The following is a 12,366-nucleotide window of genomic DNA, read 5'->3' as shown; positions in this document are numbered from 1 at the left end:
TTAAAATTGTCCGGATACCCGATCCGTCCCAGACCTAGTTATAACACATAAGAAATAATTTAAATATTAGATTTGATTTATTATAAAAATTCAAAATAAACAAATTAACAACAAAAAAATAAAAATTTCTTTATTGGAACTTTATATATTTCAAATGAGAATTGTAAATGATATGAGTGTATTTCTTTATTATATTTAAGTTTTATCAAAAATATATTTTGTATACCGATTATGATTTTATTACATACAATATATAAATGGTATTATAATTTATGATTAAAATATAAAATAATAAAATATTCATAAACATGTGTATAAGAGGAAAAATTAAGTATGTAACCATAACATCTAAGAGGCTACGATATTTATACAATATATACTATTTTGTCCTTCTTCACCTTCACCTTTCTTTTTCAAGTAATTTTATAAGTTTAAGAATAACTAATTCAGAATTTTTATATATCTATAAAAAACATAGATTTCTTTTTGTATATGAAATGTTTTGAATTTTGTAAAACTAACATAAATTTATAAAATTGAATATTTACAGTCATACTAAAGTTATATTCAATTCTATTTTGTAACATAGAATAGAATTATAATTATATAATCTCATTTTCTTCCATTTCTCCATCTTTCTCTTTTCAATCTCTCTCCCTATGTCATTCCCTCTCTCCTTGCCTCTTTCCCTCTCTCTCTGTATCTTTTTTTTTCTTTCTCTATAATATGTAACTAGAACTTGATCCGCACACCCGTGCGGATATATTTTTTATTTATATAATTTTCATTTTGTTTATATAACAAACTAATTTTAAAAGTTATGTATAATTGGATATTGTATATTGTAGGTATGGGTATAAAAATCGAGAACCGAAAATTGAACCGGAATTGAACAAAAAAAAGAACCCGAAAAATCAAACGAGAACTTAAAATTTGATTAAAATTTGGACTGTGTTGTACGTACATATTATAATTATATACATAGAACCATATATTAATTTCACAGAAGATGCTTCTTGGTTTAGTATAGTCTGGTATGGATTGGATTTATTAATTGGTGCTTTCCACATGCTTATGATAATGTTTGTTTCCTGTATTACATGAAATTATTGTTGTCAAATTCTTTATTGTTTATAACTAATTTAGAAAATGATATAATAAAAAGAAAAGATATGGAAATCATTAAGTTAGAGAATTTATTACTTTAGTGGCATTGATATGTAAATGATTTATAAGTTTTAGGGTAAATCTATATTTGTACTTCTGTTTTAATAATATAGATATTTGTACTTCTGTTTTAATAATATAAATGTTCAAATAATATATTATTGTATTCTATTTTATTTACGAAACATGGAATAGAATTATAATTATTATATTTTCTCTTTTGCTCTCTCTCTCCACCCCCCTATTCTCCCTCCCTCCCTCCCTCCCTCTCTCTCCCTCTCTCTGATAGATTTCCACATACTATACTATATGGTCATCAAATATAGAATAACAAATTTTTCTAATTTGTATTATATCTATCAAATATGCTTTTCATAGCTATAACATACACTTACACATCTATTTTACAACAATTATGTTCTTTTATATTAGACATTATGTTACATTACAAATAAATAATACCGAGAAAACTAATTTTTTTTCTATAGTTATATTTTTCTTTCAAATGATCTATTCTATATTGACATTATAAATAGAATAGTATCTAACTGTTATGTGACATATAAACGTCACGCGCCACGGAAGACTCTAATGTCTATTTATTACATAAATAGACACACTTCCCAAACAATGCGTATATTCTTAATTCTTTTCTCAATATGGTTTTACCATAAATTCTCCCTTTAAATAATTGTATCGTTCATTTTAAATAATATCATATAAATTATTTACCAATTGATTGTTTAAGTTTATAATCACAATAAGAAGAAAATGGTGACATAATTATTTTTAAAATGTGATATATCTATTGATCATTAAAATACAACAATAAAAAATATAAAAATAATATTTCAGAAAAATTAAATTATTTTTTATTTAAGCAAAATGCCAGTATAGATTAAAGGTTTCATAAACTAAATAGAATCTAAATTACAAATTATAACTTTATATTTTTAAAATTGAATAAAATTAATTAAGTAAAGATTAATGTAATAAATTATTTTTAAAAAAAAATATTATATAAACGCATGGCGCAAAAAAACATCTAATATATATGTATATAAATTACCTTAAATTACTAATATTAGATAAGAAAAACTTGGTTTAGAGGTGGATTTTAGAAAAATTAATGTAATAAATTATTATTTTTTAAAAGTTATTATATAACCGCATGGCGCAGTAATACAATATTTCCATTTAATATCTCAGACATATAAGGTTAACATATTTAATATTAAAATTTTAATTTTAATATAAAAATATTAAATCTGAAGACAAGTGCAAAGTTGCCCCCCCCCCCCCCCCCCCCCCCCCACAAAAAAAAGACAAGTGACAAAAGGGCTTTCAATTCTTTTAAAAAGTTCAAAATAGAGACATGCATCTTTTTCTCTTCTTTTCTTATATTTTTCTATTTATTTTATTGTCAATAAATTTTATGTAAAATTTATGATAAAAATTCTTTAGAGTATTTAATCAATGGGGGTTTTCAAAAAAACAAAATTCAACGATATTTAAAAATAAATGATGACAAAAAAGGAGAAAAATATAAAAAAAAAACTACTTTAATTAAAAAATTATTTGATTAGTTAATAGGGGAATTTTCATGTTTACCATTTTTTGGTACCATTATTCATGTTTACCACCTCCAAATAAACATTTTCAAAAATACTTTATTCATTAAGTGGCAAAAGACTCTTATACCCTTGTTCTCTATATATATAATAAATAATTATTTAAATAAATAAAAAATAAAGACATAATAAAAATATTTTTTTAATGTTTTCGAATTGTAATTTTTCAAATTTGAACTTTTTAATAAATTTTTATTTTTATTTATTTTCGATTTTTTTCATAATTTCTTTTTGAAAATCAAAAATTATTTTTGAAACTATTTTTATATTTTTTTATATTTTTTTAAGTATTTATTTATATATTTTATTATAATACTAAATTTCATTTTCCATTGAATAATACATTCTATAACGTTCCTAAAAAATATCACCATTCACAAGGAATAAATTTTTCTTCTAATTCCCTACCAATTTTTGTAGAGAGATAAAGAATAAAACTATTCATTGTTCAATTTGAGATAGAACAACCATTCTTTTTTATTTCTGCAATTTTATTCATTTACGTTCATTTCCTATCTGTTCTTCTTGTTTCTAGAATGGTCATCCGTCGAACCCTAAGTCTATATTAGTTAATCCTATGTTATAAATGTATTTTACCCTTCATTAAAAATGAGGGTAAAAATAATAAATGTAAATATAAAAAGTGATACTACGAACGTGATATTTTGGCAATTTTCCTAATTTATATTACCTCCGAGTCTTTTTTTTGTTTAAAACCTCGTCTTTTCTAAATTACAATTATTGTAATTATGAAATAATGAACTATAAAATCCTCTCATCCGCGTCCAAATAATAGCTAGAGACAATTTGATGAATATACATAATTTAGATCAATATTAGGTAACTACCTTAATGACATCTAAAACAATAATCTATGTAGCACAATGAGCATAAACTGACAGCTTTGCCCCTGCCCCAACATTCATCATCTTTCTCTCCTTCTATCGTGATTTTCTATGTCTGTCATATATTTCTTCTTTCTCTTTCTAATATTTTTTCTTTTCAATACACAGATTACTACTCAACCTTATTTAAAGTAAAATTTTCTCCCCAAATCCAGAGCCGATTTTCTCATCAACTCCTTAATCGTCGTCTACTCCGTTTCCAACATAAATTCTACACTAATCTCCTCCTCTTCAACTCGTACTCATCACCATGGCATCAAGAAAGTGTTTCCAAATTATGAATTTTCCATTGATGAATAGGAATTGCGATTCGTTGCAGAATTTTAGTGAATATATAATTTACAAAAGAGAGAAAAAAAAAGTAGCAAACTTGAGTGTTTATTATTGTATGTTAACAGAGAACATTTAATGCTAAGCTTTAACATAAAATATTATAGGAATTGTTAGTGGATAACTTGTTTAATATAAACATACACTTATCATATAATGAAAATCAATCTTATCATATTTTTTTGGTTTATATATGATACAATAATTGTTAACCGTAAATAATATATAAGTTAAATATATAATGATTTAGTTAGCCGATAACTTATTTTGTAACATTTAACAAACCATGTATCATCTAACAATATATACTTTTAACATCATACCAACCATTTTAAAAAGCGATAACATGTTTTATAACAGCTAAATAAACATATATCGGCTAATGAAAATATTTTGTAGAAATTTAAAAACCATGCATCATATAACACATCTATTTTTAAGCAAAATTTGTTAACAATAATGATAGAAGTTAGCAAGGTAAATTTTTTCTAGCATCTACCAAATCACGTATCAGCTATCAATAGCTATTTTTTAGCATTTTATCGACTATTTTAAAAACAACAACATGTTTTGTAACATCTAATCAAACAGGTATTAGCTAATGACAACATATTGTATAAAAATTTACAAACCATATATATGCTTACAAGACTTAATATGTAGCATCTAATCAAATATTTATCAGTTAATAGAAATCTAGTTGTTGTATAGTGATTACAAATACTTGTAATTGAAATGTGAGATTAAGGTTATTGTTATCAATCTTGGGAAGAACCCACTCTTTCTTAATGATAAGGTCCATCCTTACGGCCCTGTGCATTTACCAAGATGTGAATCAAATAGATCTCTCCTTTATGTACCATGGATTTGCTTAAAACCTTCATATCATGGTTGACTTCGAAAAAGAACGATGGAGATTCTACAGTAGACGAACTCATCACGAGAATAGTACTCGCTGGATCCAGACATTGTGTTGAAAGAATTACACTTAGATGATATTGTATTTACATCGGTGGAAATCGAAAACAAATGAAGAGGAAGATTGTAGAAATCAAAAAATGTATTTTAGAATTATAAGAAAATACAAGAAAGATAAAGAAAGAGAGATGAAATTATACAAGAAAGATAAAAAAAAGAGAGAAGAAATTATTGTTCAGGGCAATAGATTTTGAAGAAGAAACACGAGAGAGAAAAAAATATAATTTGGGCAGAAGTTTGGGCAGGGACATTAGTGGGATATTGAAAGAACTACAGTGTAAAAGATAGTGATGGATTATTTTCTTAATTTTGGATTATTGTGTGTATACACGGCCTAAATTCTCTGTTTAAATTAATTATTTGTGATTTGAACTATTAAATACCATTGATGTAATTGTTTTGTGCAAGTACAAAATTTTAAATATTAATATAATATAACTTTTTTTTTTCTTTTTGAAACAAAATATAATATAACTAAATAAATGAAATCGTGTAAAACCCAAAATATTCCTCAAACTCTGCATCAGGTGCCTGTGAATCGACTTTCATAGGAAACTCATTACTATGTGGTCCGCGTCCACCTCTGACTCCATGTTCCGGAAGAGCCACCTCTCCTTTAGTATTGCCAACACTTTCATAATCAGAGGCTACGCGAACCGTTACTTATTGAATAGCCTAATACATAAGCGAACTACAGAGCAATCTACAAATAAATGGAACGTCATGTAATCTTAAATCAGAAAGCTAATTGTGGCCGATTACATGCTTCTGAAGATATCTGAGTTAGTTGGAACTCTGTGTTTTTTTACTAGAGATTATTTTCTAAGTTAAACCACAAGTGCATCAACAAGTCTTCCGAAGAAAAACAAACTCGTGATGAGAGAGTGAAGATCACTTACCCTTTTAAGACAATACAGAAGGAGATCAAATATCTTTTTTTTTTTGTTCTGTTTCTCCTTCTTTAATTTTGGGAAAGATGAAATAAAACTCTTTCTGGGATGAGAAGACACGATGTGTGATGATGTGGCGTCTCTGTAGCTGTTATTGAACACGTCCTTCACAGAGCGTCTAGTTCTGATGACTTAAACATATAGAGCTCTTTTGCAACTGCACACTTTTGTAAAGCTTTGTTTTGGATAATAATATTCACATAGATTCAATATTTTGAAAACCAGATCGAATACTGATTTGGCATTGTAGCTGAATCAATATTAGAGCCGTCTAACTAGATGTCTGGTTAATCATTTCTGTGTGTTTCAAGACGATCTTATATGGAGTAAAACGTTGTGAGGACCGTGTGATCATGATATACTTCCATGGATTTTCCTAGGAAAAACGCTTTAGCCACGTTGTTGAGACGCAAGAGACGCAAGAGGCTACGGGGAGTCTCAGGCTCCAAGTAATAGCTAAGAGCGTCTAGAACTTCCTAAGATGGAATAGTATGTTCATGCTCATCATATTCTTTATAGTATAGATTATGTTCATACATACAAGAATTCAAAAAAAAAATATCAAAAAATGACTCCAATTCTTGTAATAATTAAGCTGATTTATTTACAAAACCGTTTTCTACTATGACATTTCGAAAATACATCTATAGTATTAGAATACGCCATTTATATGACTTATAAAAAAGATTATGTCTATCAGGGAAAAATTACGAAGATTATCCATTCACTAAGAGATAGCTATTACCACTCTACATAATCTTTAATCCTTTTCTACAGTGACCGGCTCTTTCCCTCAATAATGGAGTGTGCAATAAAGGGAGTAGTCAGCTTTCAGTACCTCGCTTTTCACTTCTCGTTTTAAAACACAAACATATAGTTTCTTTTTTTTTTTGGTATGAACACAAACATATAGTTATACTCTCTCTCTCTTTACGTTCCAAACACTTACATATGTCTCACCTTGAAAACAAATACACAACTATGAACAATATTTGACTACTACATTAAAGAAAGTACGTAGTTTCCATAATTCTTCCAACTTATAGCATATAACTTGTGGCATATAATTTTAGTTATGACAAAAAGTTAACGTTCTGGCAAAAGCAGAGGCGCAGAGCAAGAACCAGTGAGTTCTCTACTTTGAATCAATCCAGCTTTGCCATCATCTTGTTTAGTTCTTGTTTATGCCATCATCATACATAACTATCGACCGAACAAGAACTAAACAAGATGATGAAGATGGGTCTATGGGTGAAGCTACGGCATACCTCAACATGTCAAGAGGTGGAAGGCCAATCAAACCAGTACAAAAGTTTCAAGATATAGAATGAAAAACGGTATGAGGAAGGGGTAAACGTGGTCGTCGAGGCCGTGGGAACCATCTTCCAACTTCCTAGGTCTTTCGTCTCACTCTTGTATCACTAAGCTTATTTTCATAAGTTTCTATTTTCTAAAATATTTCTTAGCTAAATATGAGGCTTGTCTCATTATACTTTCTCAAACTTATGGTTTTTTAACCATACATTTGTATGTTCCTATGTTTTTAAATTTGAATGCCCTTTTACAAAAAAAAAAAAAAAAAACAAGAACTAAACAAGCATGAGCATTGAAGCCAAGCCAACGAGGACAAGATTTTACTCTTTAGGCCAGCCAAGACCAGGTCTTTGAACCTCCTCTTGAGCTTCTTCGTAGTCACGTGCAGAGCGGAGTGATTCTTCAAAGTCAGTCGAATCACTTGCCACGGGAAGGAAGCTTCCAATGTCGTCTTTAGCACCAAAACCTCCAGCTCTTATCACATCTTCTTCTGATATGGAAGCTTCCATGTTCACTTCTCCATGAGGCTGCTGTCTACCATCTTGACCCTTGTCAATCTGATTAGTAACACCCTGACTTTGCTTCTCTTCGGTCTTGGATCCTCCCGGAGATATTACCCTCGGCTCTTTTCCTTTACCAGCACCTATCTCGGAATGATTAGTCTGTCTTTTTATTTTCTGGTTTCTACCTCTAAATATCCCACCATAACCGGTATTGTGTGATTAGTCAGGAACATACACGAACTAGTTATTTGTTAGTAATTTACAAACAAAGATATGATGTGTTTAATGTATAATCAGAGGGGACACAAGCTAACTAGGGACTTGTTACAAGGCAAGTATACAGAGTAATCTAACAAGAATGCAACGTCAAGTAATCTTAAACCAGACAGTTAAGAGCGATCAGATACTAACATGTAAGAATTTTTTTTTATCATAAATCATAACAAGTCTTTATTCCTTCCGCTAGGTAATTACATCAAACACTTCACAAAGAAATGAGTAAAAGAAGTAGATGGGGTCGTACCATTAGAGTCGACATCCGAGTCAATTTGATTCATGTGGTTCGACTGTCTGAAAATCTGGGAACTGTCACGAAGATTCAAGTAAGGGTGTAGAAAGTTTACGTATGACAACACACAGAAAAGAATATTAAGAGCAGAAGAAGATAAACACAAATCGTGTACCGATCTACTAATAAACCATAATCTAAGAAATCAAGATTGCAACAGGAGATTTATAATTCTGAAGAAAAACATAAATCATAAAACAAAAACAAGCTGGGCATGAGAGTGTCAAGATCACTTACCCTGTAAAACAATACACAGAAGAAGAGCAAATAATATTCTCTCTTGCTTCTGTTTCTCTTGCTTTTATTTTTGGGAAAGTTGAAAAAAAAAATCTCTTTTAGTTGGATGAGAGAAGACACGCCGTGTGATGTGGCGTCTCAGTAGCTGGTTATAGTACACGTGTCCTCCGCAGAGCGTCTAGTTTTGATGACGTATTCTTACAGAACAAATTCGAATAGTATTATATTCTATTTTATATGTGTGTTTGTGTCGGGACATATATTTCTTGGAACTGTAATCTTCTTGAAGTTTTTGCTTTGGATAAACAAATGGATTAGATCACTTTCGGCAATGCCTGCCACCATTCTTACTAGAAACAGTAACTCTTAATTATGGAGTCGGAGCTTTCTACAATCGTCGTCATGCAGTCTCACACACCAAAACAAATCGAGCTTAATGAATACTCTTTTCTGTTTCATATTATATAGTTTTCTTTCAAGAGGGAAGTGTATAGCTTATTGAACTTTACTAGTTATAGAGTACATAGCAAAAGAGAGAACTACAACAACATTAAAATAACTTCCTAAACCGTCTATTTGAGACTTCTAAGAAGTCACTTCTTGTACTGATCGAGACTATTATTTATTCCAACAAAAACTGCTGAAGATACCTCAAAAACCCGTCAACTAACAGAGACCCCCAACCATCCGAGTCTACTATCGCAAACCCAATCTTCTCAAGAACATCCTCCTTAAAAGTCGTCTTAACGTCGCCTACCAGCTTACGGTTATCTTTATACTCGAGCTTATCAACGAACCACCCATACTTCGTGTCCAACGATCTTGCAGTATCTGCCACCGTGAAGAACTTCTCCTTGTACATAATCTGCCACGTCACTCTCACGTCATATTCCCCGGCAGTGATACCGGCCTTGCTTACTTCGACTTCAATCTGGAACTTGTCGTTAGGACCAAACACGAGATCTTTACCCTTTTTGTAAATCGACGCTTTCTTTGTTCTAGTTGACACGTGGATGATGAAGCTGAGATCAGATAGTGATATCTTGACGGCTTCCTCGGGCTGACCTTTGCGTCTACGTTTAGCGTCTCTTTCAACGGCGGAGACGAGGCGTTTGTACGAGATGATGCCCCCTTCCGTGTGTTCCAAGGCAGTCTCGTATGGACAAGAGCGTTGCGAGGACCGCGCGGTCATGATGGTCTTCCATAGATTCTCCGAGGAAAAACACTTTAGCCACGTGGTCGAGACGCAAGAGGCGACAGCGAGAGTCTCAGGGTCCATGTAATAGCTAATAGCGTTTAGAACCTCCCAAGATGGAGGAGGCGGTTGCTCGTCGTTTTCTTTATGCATAGCCATAGGCATGGGTTTATCTCGAGGGATCTCGTCTTCACGTTTGCGTTTCACGGCGGTGGAAGAGGACAATACACGTGCAACAACAACGGAGGTAGAGAGAGACATGTGTGATTTTTCTAATGCACTTGTTTAGTGTAGATTCAGCTCAAGTGTTACTGAAGATCACTATTTATAGCTGTTTAGATTTTACCTTCTTATAACGCGTAAAAAGCAGACGGTGTATTCTTTTCCATATTAAAGAAAAAAGGATAAAACGAATCAGGAAACGCATATAAATCGGCAATTTAAAAAAAAAATTAGATTTTAATAGATTGATTTCCCAAATTTCCATGTATAATCTATATTATTAAAAAAGAAGTACCCATTTAAAAATGTTTTTACTTCATTAATTAAACTCCATTTTTTTTATTGTCTTTTTCAGTTGCATTTATGAAATATCATAACGAATAAAACTGCTTAATTTATTACTTGTCTTTTCAGTTACATTAATGAAATATGCTTAAATAAATTTAAACTTTCTATTTTATTGTTTGTCTTTTTCAGTTACCTTAATGAAATATCCTTAAATAAATTTGGACATAATGTCATTTAATCGACCAAAAAAACTCATGAGTTATCCGTACGTGCATAATTTTAATAATGGAGATTTTTAAAAACGTGCATCATTAAAATGTTACTTAAAACATGCATCACTAATATATAACATGCATCAATAAAACTAGAATTTGACTCACACAATTGTACGGATATTATTTTCAGTTGATTAAATTTAAAAATAATTATTTATTCAAAAAATATTTAAGAATGGCTATGTTTTTAAAAATTATATGGTATTATTTGCTCATAACTCATTTGTCATTTGATAAATTGTTAGAAAGAAAATTTTAGCATAATATAACTCAGTTGTCATTTGCTAAATTTATGGTTTTTATTTATATTTTTTATTATTTAATTATAATATTTCATTTTATATTTGAAAGATAAATGAATTTTCTTTCAAACAAAATTTTTGTAAATGTATTTTTTAAAAAATAATCAATTAAAATTGTTATTATCATTGAATATCATTATTTTTGACATAATTTGAGTTTTCGTTTACATCAAAATTTATCATATTTTAGGATAATTTTAATTTAAAATGTAATTTTCATATTTTTCAAACAAATTCTAAAAATATTTTTTAAATATTTTGTTATAATTGTTAAAAAAATATTGAGTTGCATTTCAAATAAAAAGGTAAAGATATTAAAAATATTCTAATTAAAATATGTAAAATTTAATATAGTTTTAAGGAAATGGTGAAAATAAAAAAAATTACACATAAAATAATCATGATTTTTGTTAACTGGGCGGATCATTATTTATATGATATCGCATACGAAAGAAAAATTTCTGTTTTTAAAATTATCTAATTAACTCTATACTCATTTTTTTATATTTTTTATATGATATCACACATTCGTAAAAGAAATAGATAGTTTAAGATGCAAAAAAAAAATATTTACTTAATGAATATAATATGAATGAATATTACAAATACATCATTTAATAAAATAAAAAATAAAAAACTGAAAATTCATATATGCGCTGGCGCGCGGATCAGGGTCTAGTACCCCATTAAAAACAATAATTTTAGTTATGAATGCATCATTTAATCACATCAAAAAATATTCATAATCATAAACCAATAAATGAAGCCTGATTAATTATGACTAATTGCTTATGTAGCTGTTTTGTATACTGAAGCTGCAAAAATAATACGGATGTTGTGGGGGGGATACATCTGTCAAATTAGCCTTTGGAAAGATCATTTTTTTTAAGATTGAACTAATGTTAATCTTGAAAGATATATGGCAAAACGTACTTGGTCCAAGATAAGCAGAGACGATTCTGGAGACAAAATTGCCGCAAAATAATACGTGGTTGCTGGTTGTCTGAATGTGAATTTATAAATTTGTTTTTAACACTGTATATTTATTTGGATATAAATAAATAAATAAATAAATATATTTATATATATATAAAAAGTTGGAGAACTTTGTACTTCAACCCCTTGAATAATAACAGTATAATTACCTTTTTCTACACACATTACATGTATTGTCAACATAATGAATTGAGTTTGAAAGAACACTAGAGAACCCGCACGTCCGTACGGATAGATTTTTGTTTTTAATATAATAATTAAAATATAAAATAAATTATAATATATATATATATATATATTATAACAATTTTTATTTATGTAATCATTATTTTGAAAATTGTATATATTGGTATTTTTTTTAAGTTTGTATTCTTGAAATATTTTTGTGTAACTAAATTTTAAATTATCTATTATAATATTTTGAAAATATTTTTAATTTAGTGTATTATATTTTAATTTTGTGTTTTTATTTTTACTATAAAAATCAAGCGTGGAAATGATACAA

The 12,366-nt window shown here is 29.1% G+C and overlaps 2 protein-coding genes across 3 annotated transcripts; both read right to left on the bottom strand.

Annotated features, from left to right (window-relative positions):
• Positions 1-7,419: 7,419 nt before the first annotated feature.
• LOC106370689 lies at positions 7,420-8,696 on the bottom strand. 2 transcript variants are annotated; one of them, XM_013810685.3, is made up of 3 exons: positions 8,584-8,696; positions 8,302-8,363; positions 7,420-7,918 (listed from the first exon to the last, which is right to left on the bottom strand). In XM_013810685.3, exons 2-3 carry the CDS (start codon positions 8,333-8,335, stop codon positions 7,596-7,598), a joined length of 357 nt encoding a protein of 118 aa, XP_013666139.1. In that variant the 5' UTR covers positions 8,336-8,363; positions 8,584-8,696; the 3' UTR covers positions 7,420-7,595. The 2 variants fall into 2 exon arrangements, with proteins under 2 accessions (XP_013666139.1, XP_022565491.1); XM_022709770.2 differs by having other exon boundaries at positions 7,420-7,906; positions 8,584-8,685.
• Positions 8,697-9,010: 314 nt separating this feature from the next.
• On the bottom strand, positions 9,011-10,204 carry LOC106370690 (probable F-box protein At5g04010). The gene has a single exon (XM_013810686.3). The coding sequence runs from the start codon at positions 10,037-10,039 to the stop codon at positions 9,206-9,208; it is 834 nt and encodes a 277-aa protein (XP_013666140.1). The 5' UTR covers positions 10,040-10,204; the 3' UTR covers positions 9,011-9,205.
• Positions 10,205-12,366: the final 2,162 nt, after the last annotated feature.

The sequence above is a fragment of the Brassica napus genome, chromosome C9 (genome assembly GCF_020379485.1).
Source record: "Brassica napus cultivar Da-Ae chromosome C9, Da-Ae, whole genome shotgun sequence".
NCBI classification, from domain to species: Eukaryota; Viridiplantae; Streptophyta; class Magnoliopsida; order Brassicales; family Brassicaceae; genus Brassica; species Brassica napus.
The sequence above is the reverse complement of the archived record's forward strand: the minus strand, read 5'-3'. Positions and strand labels throughout refer to the sequence as shown.